General features: G+C 42.5%; 1 protein-coding gene across 1 annotated transcript in view; it reads right to left on the bottom strand.

The window, feature by feature from the left end:
- The window catches only part of VAV3 (vav guanine nucleotide exchange factor 3), a gene marked incomplete at its 5' end in the record, with an annotated part of 390,664 nt that overhangs the window by 124,167 nt on the left and 245,658 nt on the right, over positions 1-20,839 (bottom strand). The window contains 2 exons of the mRNA XM_082265799.1: positions 3,832-3,923; positions 8,490-8,588. Of these exons, the coding sequence (XP_082121925.1) occupies positions 3,832-3,923; positions 8,490-8,588 (191 nt within the window). The remainder of the gene's footprint in view (positions 1-3,831; positions 3,924-8,489; positions 8,589-20,839) is intronic.

Raw genomic sequence — 20,839 nt, 5'->3', positions numbered from 1 at the left:
GAAATGGAGTAAATCTGAATAGGGGTGGGTAGAAACTTCTAAGGAATGACATATTTTGTTTTTATCAGGCTTTCTGCAGTAAAGAAGCGATAAGGAGGGTGTTCCAAGATCACAAACAGATGTGTCCAGGATCACCAGATTACATTGAAAATGGATATGGAATGGATTGGTACAGTACAGCAATTCCTGTATTAAAAAATAGCAGAAGTCACCAGCACTCCAACAGTGATGCTGGAGACCTCTTTCATTTCTATTTGGATTCTGCACGGCACCATCCTTTGTGGCCCTTTTAAGCACCCATTGGACACACTTTTTGTAATGAGTGAAGCTCACACATGAACTAGAATGTATGAAAAATAAACTGCTCAGTAGGTAGACTATTCTACCTGTATTCATATCAAATTAAAATTTGCAATTTTGACTGAACTATTTATGGGCAGAGCACACTACATGCATTTTTCTGCATCAAAAATTCATAGAAAGTATGTTACATGGGTTCCAATGGCATAGTTCACACTAGTGCAGCCAGTTCCAGGAAAAAAAGTACAACATGCTGTTTTTTTCCTGCACAGACTTGTACTGAAACGTATCAAAAAAGCACCAAAAATGCAGATGCAAGATGGAGCATGAAAGGCATCTGGCCACTGATAGGCTCCATCAATAGTGGGTGTACCCAATAACGCCTTCTCTTGTGGGTATGCAATCTCAGCAGTGCAAAGCCATAACCATGAATAAGCCTGCCAGGTGCAGATATCTTCTCTACACAGCAACACTCAGCATACAAAGGACACTTCTAAGGGATAAACAGGAAGTGACAAATATAAATCCTATATAGTAATTTGACAGTAAAAATGACCTGGGAGCATCTGGTTATGCATCAAAAACGCATTAAAAAAGCACATGCAAAAACACATATAGAACGGTTCAGGAGGACATTTTTGTGGTGTGACCTGCCACTTAAATTGTATGTGAAGTCATTTTTCAAGACATCAATAAACAATGGGCAATAGGGGTACACAGCATAACATTTTACTGAAGAAAAAAAATGCATTGTAAATACTGTTTTTTAAATTGCTTGAAGGTGTTCACATAGGCACTATGCAGCACTGCATCCAGGGCTCCGAGGGGTAGGGGAAGAGACTCCTTGTGACAATTGGCAGATTTTGCTGACATGATATGCCCCCCAGCTGTTTTTATTCAGATTGTGCAAGGCTGGGCAGGGGTGTGTCATCAACCGTCTGGCCACACCCCCATATCTCAAATGCTGTAGGCAAAGACTAACTAGTCCCTCCTCCCTCCTTCTGTGGATGTTGTACCCCAGCAGCTATCACTCGAGCTGTGCACGGCTGGAAGAGGGCGTGTCAGCAGAAGTCTGACCACAGGAGTACAGGCATACTGTGCAAATGCACAGTGTTCTGTAGCTCTCAACTAAAAGACAAAGACACAAACTGACCAAATCAGAATAGGTCTGCTTCCATCCTTAGTGTCGTCAAATTGAAACATAACAGAAGCAGAGCTGGCAGGGTCAACAGGTATTGCCAAACTAAGAAATAAAACTACACCAGCTTACATTTGCAAATAAATAAATACGAACACATATACAAAACATTATATTCTGGGGTATTATACACAATAAGTAATTACAGTTAGAGCAAATTAAAGTGTTACTAAACCCACAACAGTAAAATCAGTCTTTATATGCAGTACAGCATGCTTGTTATACTCACTGTGGAACCTAAGGGGTTAAACCCCTGCCTTGTGTAAAAAGCCTGCTTGATCCTGTCTTCTCTGATCCTTCCCTTCTTTTACTGTCCTTCCCCTTCCTCCCCTTCTTTTACTGATAGAACAGAGCCCTAGGAGGCACTCTGCACATGCTCAGTTTGGTGTGTCTTGCTAGAGAGATTTTTTTTTTTTTGGGGTGGACGGTGCATGTTATCAGCATAGGGCCAATCAGCACTGTCCAGACAGAGGGTCAGGGGTCCTGCAGCTTCATAGGACAGTAAGAGGAGAATGAAAACTCCTCCAACAAGCTTTAACCAGACACTGATAGAAGTCACAAGACTGCTATATACTGCTGATGAGAAAAGGTATTTGGCAGTTTATATTTACTAAAATAATTGCATTTCCATGTTCTGTGTACTATAGGAGACCAGATATAGTGAGTGCAGGATCCTGGATGTAGTAACACTTTAACGTGTTTGTTACCCTTAACAAAAAGAAGAAAAAATAGATCCTGTTCCCTTAAAGCATGAATAATAGCCCAGTGCTTGTACTGTGTCATTTGCCCCCCTGTGCAACCTGAAATACCTGGTTGATCCTGCCTGGTTCTGCCCTCCCCCTTGTAAACTAAACTGACCACGGTTTATCGGGTCAGTTTACAAGGGGGAGCCTGTAAACTGACCCGTCAGCTCGAGACACTGCCCGCCCCTCCTAATATAAAAAACAATATTATATTTATACCATTCCATCTGTTATATAATATTATGTGTCCCAGTGCCTGTGCTATATAAAAACTATGCCAATTTACACCTTATCTCAGAGGGTCTCCTGATGCTGACATGACTCCTCGGCTCTCTGCCCCTCCTCCCGGCTAATGTCAGCCAGAACTATAGCTGTAAGCTGGGAAGAGGACAGAGCTAAGGAGTCACGTGAGAGCCGGGTGACGCTCTGAGATAAGGTAGAAATCGGCATATTTTTTATACAGCACAGGCACTGGGACACATATCCTTATATAACAGATGGGATGGTATAAATATAATATAGTGGCTTAACAACCACTTTAAAGAGGTTGTAAACCCACATATTTTTTTTTTCTTCACCCTGAAAGGGAAACACATAATGAGCTAGTAGGCATCGCCTACTAGCTCATTATGAAATACTTACCTTAGAACGAGCCCCTGCTGTGCCACGCGCTTACCTCTATGATGGGCGACATGTCCAGTCGCCCATCTTCCGGGATCCAGGATCGCTGTATCCGGGACACGAGCGGCCGTTCGTTCAGAGCGCATGCGCCAGTGACGTCACTGGCTGCGTGTAAGGTAAATATCTCCTAAACGGTGCATGTTTAGGAGATATTTACAGTACCTATAGGTAAGCCTTATCATAGGCTTACCTATAGGTACAACTTGCAGAGGAGTGTTTACTTCCTCTTTAAGTCTAAACCCCATGCAATGCAAAGATTGACCACAATTCCATCTGAAAGTGGCCTGTAGGTAACCCCGGAGGAGTGTGTACCTTGTGAGCTGGAGTTCAGGTTTGCAGAGGTTGTAGGAAAGGCTTCATCTTTTGTAACAAAAGCATTTAGTAAATGCTCCTTCTAAGTGCCCATGAAATGTAGTATTCTAAAGTTTTGTATATATCACGTAGTCAAGCGTATCCAACAGTAAATGGTAACTCTTAAATCCAATGATAAAACATCGCTGTTATACTGCAGTGATACTCAGTACCAGTATGCAGTACAATATTTTTCTGATTATTATTATGTGTGACACAAAGCAGTCATTAAAATACAGCACACGGTTCTCATTATGCTTGCACATTTGCTAAGCACAGGGCATACATTGCATTTAGGCTACAGCTCCTGTCATGTGGCAGGGAAGGGGTTATTCTCAGCAGCAATTTCTGGCTTTCTCCCCTGATACTCTTATGATAATTAAGGAGGGTCAGAGTCCTCATGAATCTCACATGCTACTCTAATTGCGCATATAAATGGCAGCTTTAAGAGTATATGTGCGCCAATAAAAACACATCACACTCGGAATAAACCTTAATTATTCCTGCTTTGCTTTACAATCTCATTAAAATGCAGCATTCCCCATCAATATCTCATACCTGCACGCCCACAAGTCTCCACTCTGCCCAGGCACTCTTTATGGGCTCCAGTCCGACATTTAGAGCACAGATATCCCTGGAAGAAAGTTCCTCTGTAAAAGAAATTAAACAAGGTTAAAGCGGACCGAGACTTGGATAATCCTTCAAATAGTGAGAGATATGTACTTAGAATAAGCATAGTCTTCACACACCACAGCGCTGTGCGTCAGCAAAGCATGCCAGTGGAGGAGAGACCAAGGGCTTCGAGACATAATTGCAATATTGAGCTTACTATACAGTTACCTGTGCAATTAGCTTCTGACATCAGTTTTGGAAGCATTTACTAAGGATACCTTTACATTTTGAATTGGATATTACTCAGAATGACTTCAACCTAATGTTAAGTGCTAATGTATGCTAACCATTAAAAACTGCTACCATCAATACAAAAATTCCTCACTCAATCAGCAATACATCACCAAGGTCACAGATGTGACAATGAGCCCTGAGGGAATTTGATGGCATTAGAGGTAATCCCTCCATTTCCATATTCTGGGATATGGCTGTCACTGGGACTGGAGATTTTCTGTTTCTGGTTACTTCTCTAGACATGAAAAGTTGTCTACTGGAGGATAATCAGCCACTGATATCACACTTTAAAGCAGAGTTCCACCCAAAAGTGTAACTTCCGCTTCAAGTGCTCCTGACCCCCTGACAGGCCCCGTCTGGCATGTGATTTTTTTTTTGGGGGGGGCTGGGTACCTAGTTTTGACAGGTACAAGCTCCCACCTCCGCTCGGGCCGCCTAGGGGTCTTGAGCAGAAGTTCTGCTCTCCCCTTCCCTCCCTGCAATCTTCTGGGACATGTCACAGTTCCTGGAAGAATGCCCAGCCACTTAAGAAGCAGTGCAACTCACGCATGCGCAGTGCGCACCCGGCTGTGAAGCCGTAAACTGTCACAGCCGGGTGCGCACACTAGAGATACCGGCGCTGCAGGGAGAAGAGATATAGAGAACCGAGGCTCCCGCCGGCCACATCGCTGGATCATGGAACAGGTAAGGGTGTATTTATTAAAAGTCAGCAGCTACACTTTTTGTAGCTGCTGGCTTTTATTAAACCCAAAAACGTCTGGAACTCCGCTTTATGGCCCATTCACACTGGAGTGATTGTGTTTTTTGAAGCTCTAAAATTCTCAACAAGGCAAATCCTATTCATTTCAATAGCACCTATTCACATCTGAGCGTGCCGTCACCTGTAGCAAAATGTCTGTCGCTCTAAAAAGTACATGAGCTTCTTTTTGGAAGATTGGGCCCTATAGGCCTCAATGGGAACGCCTTACGTTTTACAAGCGTTTTGTCGCACAATTTCTGATAAAACAGAAACTCTCTACCCCTAATCTCCTCCACCTCTCTTCCCCCTAGTGCTTTTTGTTGGCTAAACAAAAATGCCTGAAGCTGTAAAACGCTTGTAATACACTTCTTATTACGCTCAAAAACTCTCCAATAAAAGCGCCTGAAAACTGGTCCACGCAGGTATGATCACAGCCTAAGTTCTTGACAAATAACATATGTTTAGTGCTGTTAATGAACCAAAAGACTAGTGTGTAGCTATTCCCCCACTCGGTGGTCTCCATCTGCATTACTCCTGCGCTCCTAGTTCTCTAGGGATACGTTATATGGTTAATGCTTGTCAGCCCTGCACGTCTCTCTGACAGCTAAATTCATCATATTTTTTCTGCAGGCTTTTCTAGCTTTTGTGTAAATATCATCTTATCTTTGCAACTAGAGACTGCAATGCTGGAACTCCAGTTTCCTAAAATCGAAAAGTTTTAAAAGAAACATTTTCCAACATAAAACTCTAGTTTCCCCTGGGCCTGTCCCCTAAATAGCTTAAAAAAATTGATCTTTTTAAATAAGGTAAATCAACCCTCTTCTACACAAACTGTAATTTCAAAATATATTTTTGAAAGTGATTGTAAAGTCTAGTTTTTCTATAAAAATAACAAACATGTCATACTTACCTGCCCTGTGCAGTGGTTTTGCACAAAGCATCCCGGATCCTCCTCTTCTTCTCAGGTTCCTCTTGGGCGCTCCTGGCCCCTCCCTTCTGTTGAGCGCCCCCACAGCAAGCAGCTTGCTATGGGGGCACCCAAGCCGCAGCTTAGCTTATCCATTCAGAAAAGGACCCTCTCTCTCCTCATTGGCTAACTGAGGTTGCTTCACAATAGCGGGAGCCAATGGTGCCACTGCTGTGTCTCAGCCAATCAGAAGGGAGAGACCCGGAGGGCCGAGGCATTCGTGAACATCGCTGAAACAAGAGGGGGCTCAGGTAAGTATTAGGGGGCTAAGGGGGGCTGCTGCACGCAGAATACTTTTTATCTTAATGCATACAATGCATTAAGATAAAAACCTTCCACCTTTACAACAACTTTAAAGTGGTATTCCAGGCTATACTTAACCAATCCTAAAAACGTTCCCTTTCCCCTGCTAACATCTATTCGGTCTAACTTGTGTAACCTGCACTTGACAATAGCTGGCAATGCCTGGGAGTGGTGGCATTAACCATATGTTTATCCATCCATTGTTGGATCTCCATCTTCTCCCTTGAAGCTGCTACTGACTGACATAAGGGAGCCAGATCACGTGACCAGATGGGAGCGGCCTGAAATTAGGTAAGTACACAGATCTTTCCTATACAGGTTAGTTAGTATAGGTGTTAGAAGGGGGGTAGTATTTTTAATATTAGGTAGGTATATCCTGGAATTCAACTTTAATGGTGATTACACAATACATGGTTTGCAAACTGTGAAGCAAAAAGCTATTTAAACTAACAGGAGAAAGAGGATGGACAGGTCACCCTAATGTATCTAGAACACAGATTCTGGTCTTGATTTTACTATGTGAGAAAATAAAGATGTGTAATATGGAGGATACAGTTACCGGATTTTCTACACTTGGAGACTATGTGAGCCACCAGGCGGCTCAGCTTACTATCGGGAACTCAAGAATGTTACCAAAATAAAGTGGATGTATCTACATATCAGTGCTAAGAACTGTTGTATTTCCCCACAATTAAATCAGAATAAAACTTAAAAAATTCCAACCCCTGTACGGATAGATGAGTTCTCAATAGAATGCTCTGGTACAGCATGAGAAATGTACAGATTTGTGGATTCAGATGCCCAACCATAAGATAGGTCACAGCACTGGGCCATGAAGGAGAATAGAACTTTGAAAGCTGTCCCCACTAAAAAAAAAAAAGGCAGACAGAGGGCAAGGGACTGTTCATCAGCACTTCTTTCCAATATTACTGAATTACCATGGCTTGTTTTGCAATGTATGTGGAAGTGGCCATCTTGTAAGAAGCAAGGCTTTGCTTCATCATCTTAAAGCCTCCAGCAAGGACAACGATGAGTAGCACAGTAGTCTCATCACCAAATCTGATTAGGAGTCAGAGGCAGCAGTATCCTAGATTTCACATTGCAGATATACAGCTATCAGGCTGTAGGTACAGGAGTGCCTAGGCCCCCTCACATACCACAAAGTTATTTTTCAGGAGGCTTGCCAGCATTGTAACATACTGGGCTGCTTAGCAGGGTGATGAGGACTTTTTGGTGATAGGTTCATGAACATGAACCTGTTCTTTAAAGATCAACTCAAACCAAAATGAGTTTCTTTGCTGCCTAGCCACCAGTAGATTGAATAACCCTGTCCCTTGGTCTTTTATATTGTTCATGGTCTCCATTGAGGAGATTTACAAATTATTTGATTCTTCTCCTCCCCTTCCACAAAAGACATAATGAAGGCATCATTGTTAAAGATAGTCACCTTAATTATTTGTTAATTCTGCATTGCAGAGAATTCTTTAGGACTCCATTATTTAGCTTTGTATCAATTGTGTTGGAGTAACTGACATAGTACTTCAGGTGTACAGACAACATACATTATCTCACTACTATGACAGATATTAAAAGCCTCAAGAAATATAAAAACCTGTGATGTGATTTTATTTGCCAGCAGCCAACTGCACCGCACAGTGAAGACCTAACCAGTCTACATTCTTTATTGTTTTTTTAGGGTATTTTATGTGAAGAACGTAATGATCACTGAATTTCCACTTTATACCTACTCATTTCCCACTTTATTCCCCTAACGCACATGTTTGCATTAAACAATTTGACAAGTTGCTTTCTATAATCTTGCCCCAATCACACAGGATCACACAATGGATTCATACAAGCCAAAAACATAAAATATCATCACATCATATACAAATTAACTGTAAAGTAATAAAGCACAAGGATTAATACAAAATATTTGCGCTATTAAAACACAGCATATCACTTATAAGGGCTCCTTCACATTTGTGGCACCGCGTTCGGAATCCTTTTCCGAGAGCATTTGACAGGCAGCGAGGAGGCTTTTTATATTGCATACTCAATGCCTGATTTAACCCCATATTGCCACACTCAATGAGTGAGTTTGACAGGCAGTCAAAGTAAGTAAAAACCTTAAGTAAAAACTGTCACTGCTTCAACATCTATACAGCCTGGCTGGCTTTACCTAAAAAATGTGGGTGAGGAGCTGTAAAACCATGGCCCAGCCATCTGTTTTTACTGCCAAACCCCCCTGGCCACCCTTCTAAAGAACCCTAACAGCATATTAGATCATAGACAGATTACCTGAGCAGCATCTGACACACTTTGCAGGATGTACGGTCAAACGTATGCATCTTGAAGTCATGGTTGTTTGCTAAGGCATTATCTGGCCGAATATTAGACCTATAGAAAGAAAAAATTTATTAAAACAAAATGCCTGAGAGCAAAAAAACCTACACAGTCTTGCCTTCCTGTATCACAATATCTGTAGGACTTAATTGCCATCACAGCCTATAGGTACACAACCTTTGGCACCCTAAGCAATACACTTCATGCGATTTCACCAACTCTCAATCCCCACTGGATAACATGGAGAAGCTAATGTTTACTGTGTTAATATTGACTTCAATTATCCCCACAATTTTTAAGTAACCATTATCAGCACCTTTAGCAATGTTGAGCGTGACCTTTTTTTTTTTTTAAACAAAGCACACAAAAATGGACTTTGCTGTGTACTGCAGTGTGCAATTGCAGGGTAGGGTGTAGTTTTTGTTTTATTTCTTTTTAATAGTTTTTATTGGAATTTTAACAAAAGAATAAAACACGAGTGAGTATTCAATATGTTCTTTACCCACTTGACTGCATAATATGGGTCATATACAAGATATTCCAGAGAGGTATATGAATATGAATCATAACTGGGTACAGTTCAATAGCTCATATATATAGCAACAGAAGGTTCCTGACGTGAAGATTTTAGAAATTCTGGTAAACATAGAAACTGGTCTTTTGCACATGAGCGGTGCGTATGCTACCTGAAGGAACTTGAGAAGAATTGAGAGACGAGGGTAGGGACTATAATCCATCCCTCTATAAAGACTATGGCTGGCCACACACAGTTTGAATCTCGACCGGTGCAGCAGGAACTTGTCGAAGCATTTTTGGGCAGGCTGAACATACCAAGTTGGTCCATCAATCAACTTGGGTATAACCAGCCTGCTGAATTTTACCTGCGATTATTGCCAGCAGCTGCTATAGCTGCTAGTGATAATCCCTGCCGAGAGCAGACAGTTGCTTGGCAGGAGGGATTCCTCTGTCAGTACCGTCTGTGTTCATGGGGGAATCGAGACAATTTCTTTCCTGCAAAAATAAAAAATGACATAAATCTTTCCCCTAGTTTGTAGACGCGATAACTTTTGCGCAAACCAATCAACATACGCTTATTGGGATTTTCATTACCAAAAATATGTAGCAGAATACAAATTGGCCTAAAAGGATGAACAATTTTGATTTTTAAAAAGAATTTGACCAAATAGTTTACCGGGGAATGTTTAGTTTATTGTGCTCATTGTGTTATACTAAAAACAATTTGAGGGTTTAACCACTTTACGACTGCTCACAGTAATATTACTGCGGCAGAGTGACTCGTTATCGTCTGACGACGTAGTACTACGTCGTCAGACACTCCCCCTTCTGGGCGGAGCTTGCGCGCCGCCGGAGGCTCGCTCCCGCTGTTTTCATTCACAGCGGGAGTCGGGCCAGGGGAGGAGCAGCGGCGATCGCCGCTGCTCTTACCCGATCGTCGGGGATCGAGTCTGGAGATCCGCCCGCTGTGTGTAAACACAGCGGGCGGATCTCCATAGTGACAGGGAGTGACAGATCGGACTGTTCAGCATAGCTGGACATCCGATCTGTCCATGACTCACTCAGTCACCTCCCCCCCCACACGTCAGTAAGCACCAGGCATACATTAACCCCTCCCTCTCCAATAAAATTAACCCCTTCCCTGCCAGTGTCATTTTTACAGTAACAGTGCATATATATAGCACTGATTACTGCAGTAATGTCACTGGTACCCCCAAAAGTGTCAAAAATGTCAGTCAAGGGTCCGATCTGTCCGCCGCAATGTCGCAGTCCCGCAAAAAAAATCGCAGATCGCCGCCATTACGCGTTAAAGAAAAAACACCAAAAATGACAGAAATCTTTCCCTTTGTTAGTAAACGCAATAACTTTTGCGCAAACCAATCAAAATATGCTTATTGCGATTTTTTTTTACCAAACATAGGTAGCAGAAAACAAATTGGCCAAAAATTTTTTAAAAAATTGGTTTTTACATCTTTTTTGGGGGGAATTTCATATAAAAAAATGTTAAAAATATTGTTATTTTTTCAAAATAAACGCTCTTTTTTTGTTTATAGCGCAAAAAGTAAAAATCGCACAGGTGATCAAATACCCCCAAAAGAAAGCTCTGTTTGTGGGAAAAAAGGGATGTAAATTTCATTTGGGTACGGCATCGCACGACCGTGCAATTGTCAGTTGAAGTTGCACAGCGCCGAATCGCAAAAAGTGGCCTGGACGGAAGACAGCAAAATCCTCCGGTGGTAAAGTGGTTAAGGCCTCTTACACATGACTGGACTGATGGGATCCACTTGTCTGTTTTTCAGACAGGTTTGATCTGGACACCCATTGACTTCTATAGGGAGGCAAAAGTCAGCGGACAAGTGTCTGCTGACACCCGCCTGTCATGCGATCTGACAAAATCCGCTGAAAACAGACGTATGGGGATACGTAAGCCATCAGTCCAGTGGGTCGGATCGGATGGGATCAGATGAAAAGGGACAGGATGTCCGCTTTAGTTCAAATCCCCAATAGAGGAGAGCAGGGCTCTGACAGGTCTTTCTCTGCACAGTGAGTGAAGATGGACCTGTCATCATGCTTGCGCAGCGGGGATCAGCAGAGTGATCCCCGCTGAGCAAGCGGAGTCCATTCAAATGGATCCAAACGGGCCTAAAACTAATTTTTATGGTTTAACTGTTAGTGTAGGGTATTTATCTTAAAAAAAAAAACTTGAGTTTTTTTTTTATATAAATACCCTACACTCAGAATGTGCTCTGTAAAAGCACAATGCTGCTCGTTATGTAAGCATTGTATATTTGATCTCTACAGGAATCAGAGTTTTACATCAGAATAAAATCATGCCATTGGATGCAAACTATAGAAGAGGAGGAAGGATATGGAGGGGATAGGGTTCCATGCCTTTGGGATTTACCCAAAGCCATGTGTTCCCTTAGCCCGGGATATCTTCCTACAGTGCACACTATTGGTTATGCTCATTTATCTCACTATCCAATTATGCTTTAAACAGTTAGAGAACCCCACCATTGCAGAGAAGAAGCTAATGACTAAGCTCCTGCAGGAAGGTTTGTTTCTTTGCTGAAGGGAAATCTAGCTGGTCTGCTTCAACAGTGATCTATCTATTCAGTAGAGATCACAGTGCCCTAGAGGAGCGACGTACAAATCCAAAGTTAAAGTGATACTTGTGACGGTATTCACCATCACTGGAAGTGAAAAAACAGATAATTAATGGTTTGAATTGCTTCAGATGGGACAGTAATATTTGTCAGCAATATCTCTCAGGAAATGTAGGCAGATGAATGGTTTGACTTTTCAGATTGCTAGATAGTGAGATGGGGTAGGGTTTGTTATTGGTAAGTGCCTGTATTCCTTTGTTCTATTGTTCCTGTCTGCCCAAAGATAAACTTCTTATGGGATGTATATGTGGATGTGGGTTGGCTGTTAAGAGGGAGGGGGGATTGTCCCACAGTGTATAACTCTTTGTGCATGTGTTTGAATAAACAGTCTGTTTTTACTCCTTCATGAAATTTCGACTCATGTTTGGGGGAATATGCTACAAGGGATTGCTATGCTCTTCATACTCTCTTGCATAATCACTAAGCTCTTGTAAGAGCTTGTTTCTGCTTCACTCTCTGGGGAAAGAGATTCACCCACCGGAAATTGGAGCCTTGTTGTAGGTCCAGGGTGGGTAGCGGACGGCAACACCCCAACCAAGCTGTGGCAGTTTGTGGGGTCTGAGGTGGTTATGGTGTCTGGTGGAGTGCTTGGAGCCCTCGGGAAGCACTAGGAGCATCCGTCAACGGAGGTACCCAGTCGGGGTGACGGTTGATCCGTTACATTGGTGGCAAGCTGTGGGATGGTGTCCTAGTGCGAGGAGAAACAGCTCTCGGAGACACCGGTAACATGAGCTAACACTCATGCAGCGTCCCCATAGGAAGAGGAGAGGTACAGATATCAGCTGCCATGGAAGAGGCATTCATGAGGAGGTTGCAAGAGGTGCAGATACAGCACAGGGGACCAGTGTGAGAGCAGGTCCTGCTAGGATGGCATGATTCTGTGTGCTTGGTTCTTCGGAAGGAAACGCTAACCCGTGAGCAGTGGCACAAGGGAAAAATCCTGCTCTCCATCTAGGAAAGGTACTGGTCGCAGTATGGATTGCGGGAGCTGTTTTCGGGAGATACACCACACAAGGAGCAAACAGCTAAGTTAAGCAGGCTGGTCTGGGCAGAGATGCGGTTGGAAGAGAGCTATAGAGCCCTCCGGTGGCATGTATCCCAAACATGCCCTTGGATAGCGGATGACAGCCCAACGGAAGGCTTTGGCTATGGTGGCCTGGGACTGTTGTACGGGAAGCTGTCAGGGGACCCTTACTTTGGGAGCGATTTGGAGTGGCGGTTAGAGGAAGTTATGGTCTACAGAGAAAGGATACTGATTATCTCGGAAGTGCTCTGGGCACTGGAAGATATGGAGTTTCTGGCCATTCAGGAAAGGGAGCTGGAGATCACCTACACACGGCTGGTAGACTCTGCTCAGCACCAGGGCTGGGCTCCCCTTGCCTGGGAATATCCAGAAGAATCGACCATATGGCACAGTAATAGTGTGCTTTGCTCACCTGAACCCATGGTCTTGGATGCGGAGGTCTTATGGCGGATGCAGCAAGTGCTGACTCACCTGGACGAACCTGTTTCTGCACAGGATGAGCATGGATGGAGGAATGCATCTGTCCAGCCACTGGATAAAGGTATGGGAGAAGAGGAAGCCATCTTCTTTCCCCAACAACAGATCACAGATGTAATTGACTTTTCATCAGAGGATGATATAGATAATAAGTCACCTGCCAAAGTGTTGGCACTGGGCCCAAGTGCCACCAGCCCATGCCCTGGACTTTCACCAATTCCAGAGACTAAGGATTTAATAGATTTTTCTGCTGAGGAGGAACGTCCCAGTGAGCCTACAGCAGAAGAGCGGGCATCCAGGCCTATTGCTGCTGACTTCTGCCTTTAACAGTTGGTGACCCAGGAAGATGTGTGCAAGGCCACTGATTTTACAGTTTACTTTCCAGCAGAAGTGCTGGCAACAGAGCAGAGTGCAGTTGGCCTCTGTCCTCAACATACAAAAGATGGAGATCCTGTGGTAGTGGATGGGACTACAGTCTTCACTTGTATATTCTGGGGATGCTGGACAGTCGGCCCAAATCCCCAAGGGCCAGTCCAAGCTTATCCCCAGCAGTGGGGTATCTTCTACGAGAGACGCAGAGGTTGGCTGGGTGAGTAACGCTGTTTTCTGGACAAACTGCTTGGGGTACTGGGTGGGTGCAGACATTGGGAGGGCCCATGGAACACAGTCTACCTTACAGAGGTTGGAAAATCGCTCTCTCAGCCCACTAGGCCCCTCTTATTATTATTACTATTAGAGACACAGGGTGACCAAGAAGCGCAGTCTGGCCTGCCCAAACCAGACTTCCACAGACTGATCGGCTATGAGAGCTCCATGCGCCTTGCCAGGACAAACTTACAAACTATGTGAAACTTTGTCAAGAATGCTGCCATGATGGATTGACTCTTTGGGACTTGTTAGCCGACTAACTCAGGCACAGACCGATTGGAGTTCTGGTACCTGGTTGATCTACCTTTGGGGGAAGATATGTGACGGTATTCACCATCACTGGAAGTGAAAAAAAAGATAATTAATGGTTTGAATTGCTTCAGATGGGACAGTAATATTTGTCAGCAATATCTCTCAGGAAATGTAGGAAGATGAATGGTTTGACTTTTCAGATTTCTAGATAGTGAGATGGGGTGGGGTTTGTTATTGGTAAGTGCCTGTATTCCTTTTTTCTATTGTTCCTGTCTGCCCAAAGATAAACTTATTATGGGATGTATATGTGGATATGGGTTGGCTGCTAAGAGGGAGGGGGGATTGTCCCACAGTGTATATCTCTTTGTGAATGTGTTTGAATAAACAGTCTGTTTTTACCCCTTCATGAAGTCTCGATTCATGTTTGGGGGAATATGCCACAAGGGATTGCTATGCTCTTCATACTCCCTTGGACAATCACTAAGTTCTTGTAAGAGCTTGTTCCTGCTTCACTCTCTGGGGAAAGAGAGATTCACCCACTGGAACCTGGAGCCTTGTCGTAGGTCCAGGGTGGGTAGAGGACGGCGAGACCCCCAACCAAGCTGCGGTGGTTCATGGGGTCTGAGGTGGTTATGGTGTCTGGTGGAGTGCTTGGAGCCCTCGGGAATCACTAGGAGCATCCGTCAACGGAGGTATCCAGTCGGGGTGCCAGTTGATCCTTTACAATACTAAAGTCTTTTTTTTCGTTTAAAAATAACAAACATGTTATACTTACCTGCTCTGTGCAGTTGGTTTTGCACAGAGCAGTCCAGATCCTCCTCTTCACCGGTCCCCCAAGGGTGCTCCTGGCCCTTCCTCCTATCGACTGCCCCCACAGCAAGCAGTTTGCTATGGGGGCACCGCAGCCAAGCCTCTGCTCTGGGTGTCCATTCAGAAATGGAGCCTTGGCTTGGCCCCACCCCATCTCTACTCATTGGCTCGTTACTTTGATTGGCAGGAGCCAATAGCGCCCCACTGCTGTCTCAGTCAATGAGGAGGGAAAATCCTGGACAGCTGAGACTCTCATGTAACATCACTGGATCGAGATGGGGCTCAGGCAAGTATTAGGGGGGTTAAGGGGGGCTGCTGCACACAGAAGGTTTTTCATCCTAAGGCACAGAATGCATTAGGATAAAAAAAAACTGACTTTAGAACTACTTTAAATATATTAATGAATGTGCAAACAAAGCTAAGTATTTCATGAAGGCTGTTACCTTGTATGATTATGAGTGGGGTGGGAAGGGTAGCAAGGGGATCTTATTTTGCTATTGGCACAGTATGTATTCAACAGGCTGCATTCAGTCTACTTGGATTTCCAAAGTCATGGTTTCTGTTGCAAAAGTATTTTGTGACTTCTGTTTTCAATTATACATTAACTATAAGGAAGTAAGGTGGATAGAATAGTGCTGGACAATATGTCCAGTTTAACATTTTTAAGCAAATCAGTCTAGGAGGGCCTGACAAAGTGTCTTTAAAAGAGCAGACAGTTTTTTTTTTTTAACTTTTATCACTTTATTGAAAAATTTTCCAAAATTTATACAGACAAACAAACAGAAAAAAAGGTAAAACCCAAAAATTGAAACAACCTCACGTCCTCCCCTTCCCACCACCCTCCCTATATATATATATATATATATATATATATATATATATATTTTTTTTTTTTTTTAAAAGATAATAACTCGCTTCCCACCAACTGTAGTAACTTTTCCAGACACATCTGTATATATTTTTGCAACACTTTTTATATTCTCTGTTCAAGAATTACTGTCTCTGTAATGTATTTCTATTACTTTATTGTACGTGAAAGATTTTTAATTTCTTCCAACTGACTGCAGTAAATGGAAAATAGGATATCTAAAGATCATATTTGAAAGCCGTTTGGTTAACATCCATCAATATATTTTTTGTATTTTCCATTTAGAAAAAGCAATATATACATTGTGTTTTAATAATCTTTATAGCATCTCTAGTATCGTTTTATATTGGCCATAACCAGCTGCACAGATTTCTACTTCTTTCTACGAGATTTTATTTTTTATTCCCTAATGTACTGACATTTCTGCTTATGTTTAATTTTGATTGATGCTGTTAGCCAAATAAAGGTCTGTGTTTCTATTGTCTTACAAATAGTTTATTCTATGAACAACCGTTAAAAAAATATATATATATATATATATTAAATTATTATGCCTGTGCAGCTGATGTAAAAAACATATGCATTTTTCCAATAATTGTACATTAACATAACCAATTAAAACAAACTCGTGAGGATATAATCAAGGGAGCTGACATTCCTGTTTTTCCAAAATGATATGAATAGCACATGGATCTCCACATATAAAGGAGCTTCCTTATACAGTTTAAAATCTAGTTAAAACGCCAAAAAAAAAAAAAAATCAATGCTTGCCAATGGGGCTCTGCCACTGCTAGAATATTTGTAAAGATTTAGTCTCCAAGACTGTCCCTCCTGTATCTGAGCTTCATCAACCAATGGCACACTGGGGTTGGTTTACTAAAACTGGAGCATTCAGAATCTGGTGCAGCTGTGCATGGTAGCCAATCAGCTTCTAACTTCAGCTTGTTCAATTAAGATTTGACAATAAGCCCCTGTTCACATCAGCGTGATTTGACAGGTGAAATCACATGTCAAATCGCACCCCATTGCCGGCAATGGAAGAGTCCCGGCAATGGAAGAGTCCCGGCAATAGAACAATGGAAGAGTCCCAGCAATGGAAGAGTCCCAGCAATGGAAGAGTCCCGGCAATAGAACAATGGAAGAGTCCTGGCAATGGAAGAGTAAATGGAAGAGTCGGTGCTATGTCGAATTTGCGGCGCCGCCTCGATTTCCAAAAGTATTTCCTGCACTACTTTTGGCGGCTTTGGGGGGCGATTTCAATAAACATCTTTGCATGAAGCTGCACAGATGTCTTTGAAGTCGCCCCCAAAGTTGGACTGAAATGCGGCTTTGAAATTGTGCGAGTTCAGATGAACTCATACAATTTAAGCCACATTCAGTGTGAACGAGGGCTAAAACCTGGAAGCTGATTGGTTTCCATGCACAGTTGCACCAGACTTTGCACTCTCCAGTTTTGGTAAATCAACCCCAATGAATTCGAACAAGTATATAGTATAATAGTTTGGTCAGGGTCAGTGACTCGCTAGGTACTGAAGTCTTAAAGTGTCACTAATCCCACATCATAAAAAAACTATCAATAAATGATGTATTATATGCTGTTCATACTCACTCAGTCACTATGAGATTCGTTTTTTATATTCTGCAAAAAACCTGGTTGATCCTGCTGCTCTCTATCTCCACCTTCTGTCCATGTCTCCAATTCAGCTAGAGATTTTACAGCTGTGGTGGCACATGCTCAGTTTTCAGTGAGTTTCTATGCTGATTTCCTCTCTATCACATCTGAACAGCCCATGTGACTATAGAGTCCCACACGTGGGTGTATACACAGTGGTAAATGAAAACCCACTCCCTCCCTCCTCCTCCATGCACATTACCAGCTAAACACAATGGAAGTGGGATATTAGTGGGATATTACTTGTAGAAGGAGTCCTCCCACTGCTGTCTCTGCTGTCTCTGAGCTTGTGATAGAGGAGATAGAGAAGCAGCACTGCTGCCGACAGATACAAAACTAGATCGATACAGGACTAGTAAGTATTTACGGAGGAGGGGGAAAGATAGGGGAAGGTTTTTTTTTTTTACCTTAAAGCAGATAATGTATTATGGTTAGAAACCTTTTGGCTTTAGAACAACTTTAAATTTACCAAATCTGCAAGACTGGTCCCCACACCTTTTCAATACCCTCCAACAATCGCAGGTCTTCTGGTGTCATTAAGACCAATACAGAGCCCACAGCCCTGCAATAGACATGAAGATGCAGAACGAGGTTCGACTACATCAGCATGGGGGAGCACCGCCTGGCAAGGTAGCAAGTACCAGGTAAGTAAAACTGCTTTTCCCATCTCCTAGACCTAAATGAGCATTTAACTCTTGCAGTGTGTGGGCTGCCATATTGCAAATTAAGGATTGTTACTTTCCCTGGAGTTAGGCTTTAGGTTATCAGTTACTATACATCTACAGTCACATACTGATTTTAAATTCCAACAATATATTTCACAACACTATGGGATAGCTTCACAACACTGTGGGAAAGGGTAATAACCTTCTGCATGCTAGAATCACCAATGGTCAGGCTTTTTCAAAATATCTGCGCGAGAATTTTTAGGCCTTCTCATCTGGGTGCAGCAACAGGAGTGAGACTTTTATGCAAGGAAGAGGGTAACTCTTATGCCTAGATTTCTCAAACAATAAATTATTTAACCTGCCAGAATCTACCCAAAATTATATCTATTTTGGGTGAACTGGCATTTAACCTTTTTGCTCACAATATAAAATCAAAGAATGTTTCATAGTAAACATAATCCACAACAAAAAAAGCAGTAAAACTGAAGGGAAATCATGAATGCCAACCCAATTTGCCAGAGTTTACTGACAGATAAGCGCTACCTGTCTGCCTTACGAGTGTAAAATTCATTTCACGTCCTCCCCTAAAGAACCATTATTTTATTCATGAGGTTTGTTTTCCTCTGTATGCAAGTGCATTTATTTGGTTCTAAAAAATAGTCTGAATTTGAGTTACTGCACATCCAATGAGGATCATAAAAGATAAGACCACAAAAGTGTATTTTAAGCTGAGAAATCATACTAGATATTTTTTATTATTGTTGAAGGAATATTATATTGATGTAGACTTCTGTAAAAAAAAAACCAGAAAACACGGGATCAGAGATGGTCAAGGCCTCAAAGGGACCACTAGACCGAAAAGACAAGTTTATACAATAAAAAGCGTCTCTATGGGTTAAAGTAGTACTAAAGCCTCATTTTAATACATACTATCAGTACTCATTAGTACATCCTAATGAATGATTTCTTCCTAATCAGGTTATAAACGCGTATCCTTGTGTAGTCCCCTGCTCCTGTCCTGGGGCTTCCTCAAACTCTCTGTCAGGGAGAGCGCACACACGACATCATATTTTTCTCCAGATTCATTCAGTGGGATTACAGATGGAACCCATCATGCCAGTGTCAGTTCATCAGCAAAGAAATTAGAAGATCATGGTGCCACTTTTTTTGTAAAAGCCTAAAAAACAGCTTTATTTGTGTTCAACAAGATGTTTGAAAGCAATTCAGGACCTCTTCATTAGGGCTAGAATAGTAGAGGGTTCAAAATAGCACTATAGGATTTTTTTTTCATTTTTTTATACAATACGGGAAGGTCATAACTAGTGATTGACTGATATTGTTTTTTTATTGACGAAACCGATATTTTGGTCTTCGGTATCGGCCCATATTGGCCGATATTTTCGTACATTCATTTTTTTTTTTTTGACAGGTACTCTTGTGGAGGGAGCTGGGGGTCTAAAAGACCCTAAACCCCTCCTATGTACTTAAAAGCATTCAAAACGACAAGTTTGGCTGTTTTGAATGCTGTAATTTTTTTGAATTTGGTGCCGAGTATCCGGAAGTGATGTCATGACGATGGTTTTTACATGGAGACCCGATCAGAGCCGAATGCGGCTTTGATCGGGTTTCTCTTCGGCGGCCATGCAGGCTGGTTGCCCGGGTCTCCCGGTAGGACGGGAGACCCGGGCGAGCCTCAGAAGGTGGCGGGAGGAGGGGGCATCCCCTCCCGATCCTTGTAATGACAGCCAAGCGGCTTCTCAGCCGCATCGGTTGTCATTACAAGACAGCTGACCGTCGGCTATGGAACGCCGGTACCGGGGTGATGCCTCTAGCTGCAGGCATCACTCTGGTACAAGCACTTTCCTGAAATATCGGCAATATCGGTAACTTCAGGGGCTGATTGCGATATATAGGGAAAAGTGCGTATCAGCCCTCGCTATATCGGCTTTGCCGTTAATCGGTCGATCCCTAGTCATAACCCCTATCAGTTATTTTTTGCCATCTGTGTCACATAGGGGAGATTTCCCTTCACTTCCTGTCCCATAGCCAAACAGAAAGTGAGAGGAAATCCCTGCAAATTAAGAGAATTCCTTGGGGACCCCCAGGTCACCAGAACTAGTGTCCCCATTGGAAGCTTTCCCCTCTATTACTTTTCTGGGGACAGCCCAAAATTTGGGATTTTCTTTTACTTTCAATGATAATGGTAAAAAGGAAAAATATTGAGGGTGAATCTCCCGAACGGGGGTACGGACAGCAATAAAACTGACAGGTGTTTTAATCCATCTCCCCTCTGTCCAAAGCTAAAAAAAAGTTGTACTTTTAAGTGCCAGTTTATACTAATGCGCTGCGAATATAAAGCAGTACACAGTGTAAACTTGCATTGCTATTTCTGCTTGCATGTGCAATTCCAATGAAAATTTAGTGCAAATTTGTGAGAGGAGTGGTAACTTCTGCGATTCTATTTCTATAAATCTAGGCAAAAAAAGAAAATAAAATTGCAGTATTGTGAATACTAGACTGCGATTTATTACTACTTTTATTATACAGGATTTAGATGCCGACTGTTTACGCAGCGCATTAGAACTTGAGGGTAGACAGTACAACTACAATACACTTTCAAGCAGTAGGAATCAGAGAGCCCTGCTCGTTAAAGCTTACAATCTAAGAGGGAGGGTCAAGAAATTCAAGAGGTGATAACTGTGGG

The sequence above is a fragment of the Pelophylax lessonae genome, assembly GCF_965119305.1.
Source record: "Pelophylax lessonae genome assembly, chromosome: 8".
Classification (NCBI taxonomy): domain Eukaryota; kingdom Metazoa; phylum Chordata; class Amphibia; order Anura; family Ranidae; genus Pelophylax; species Pelophylax lessonae.
Note: the sequence above shows the minus strand (reverse complement) of the source record. Positions and strands in the feature narration are given on the sequence as shown.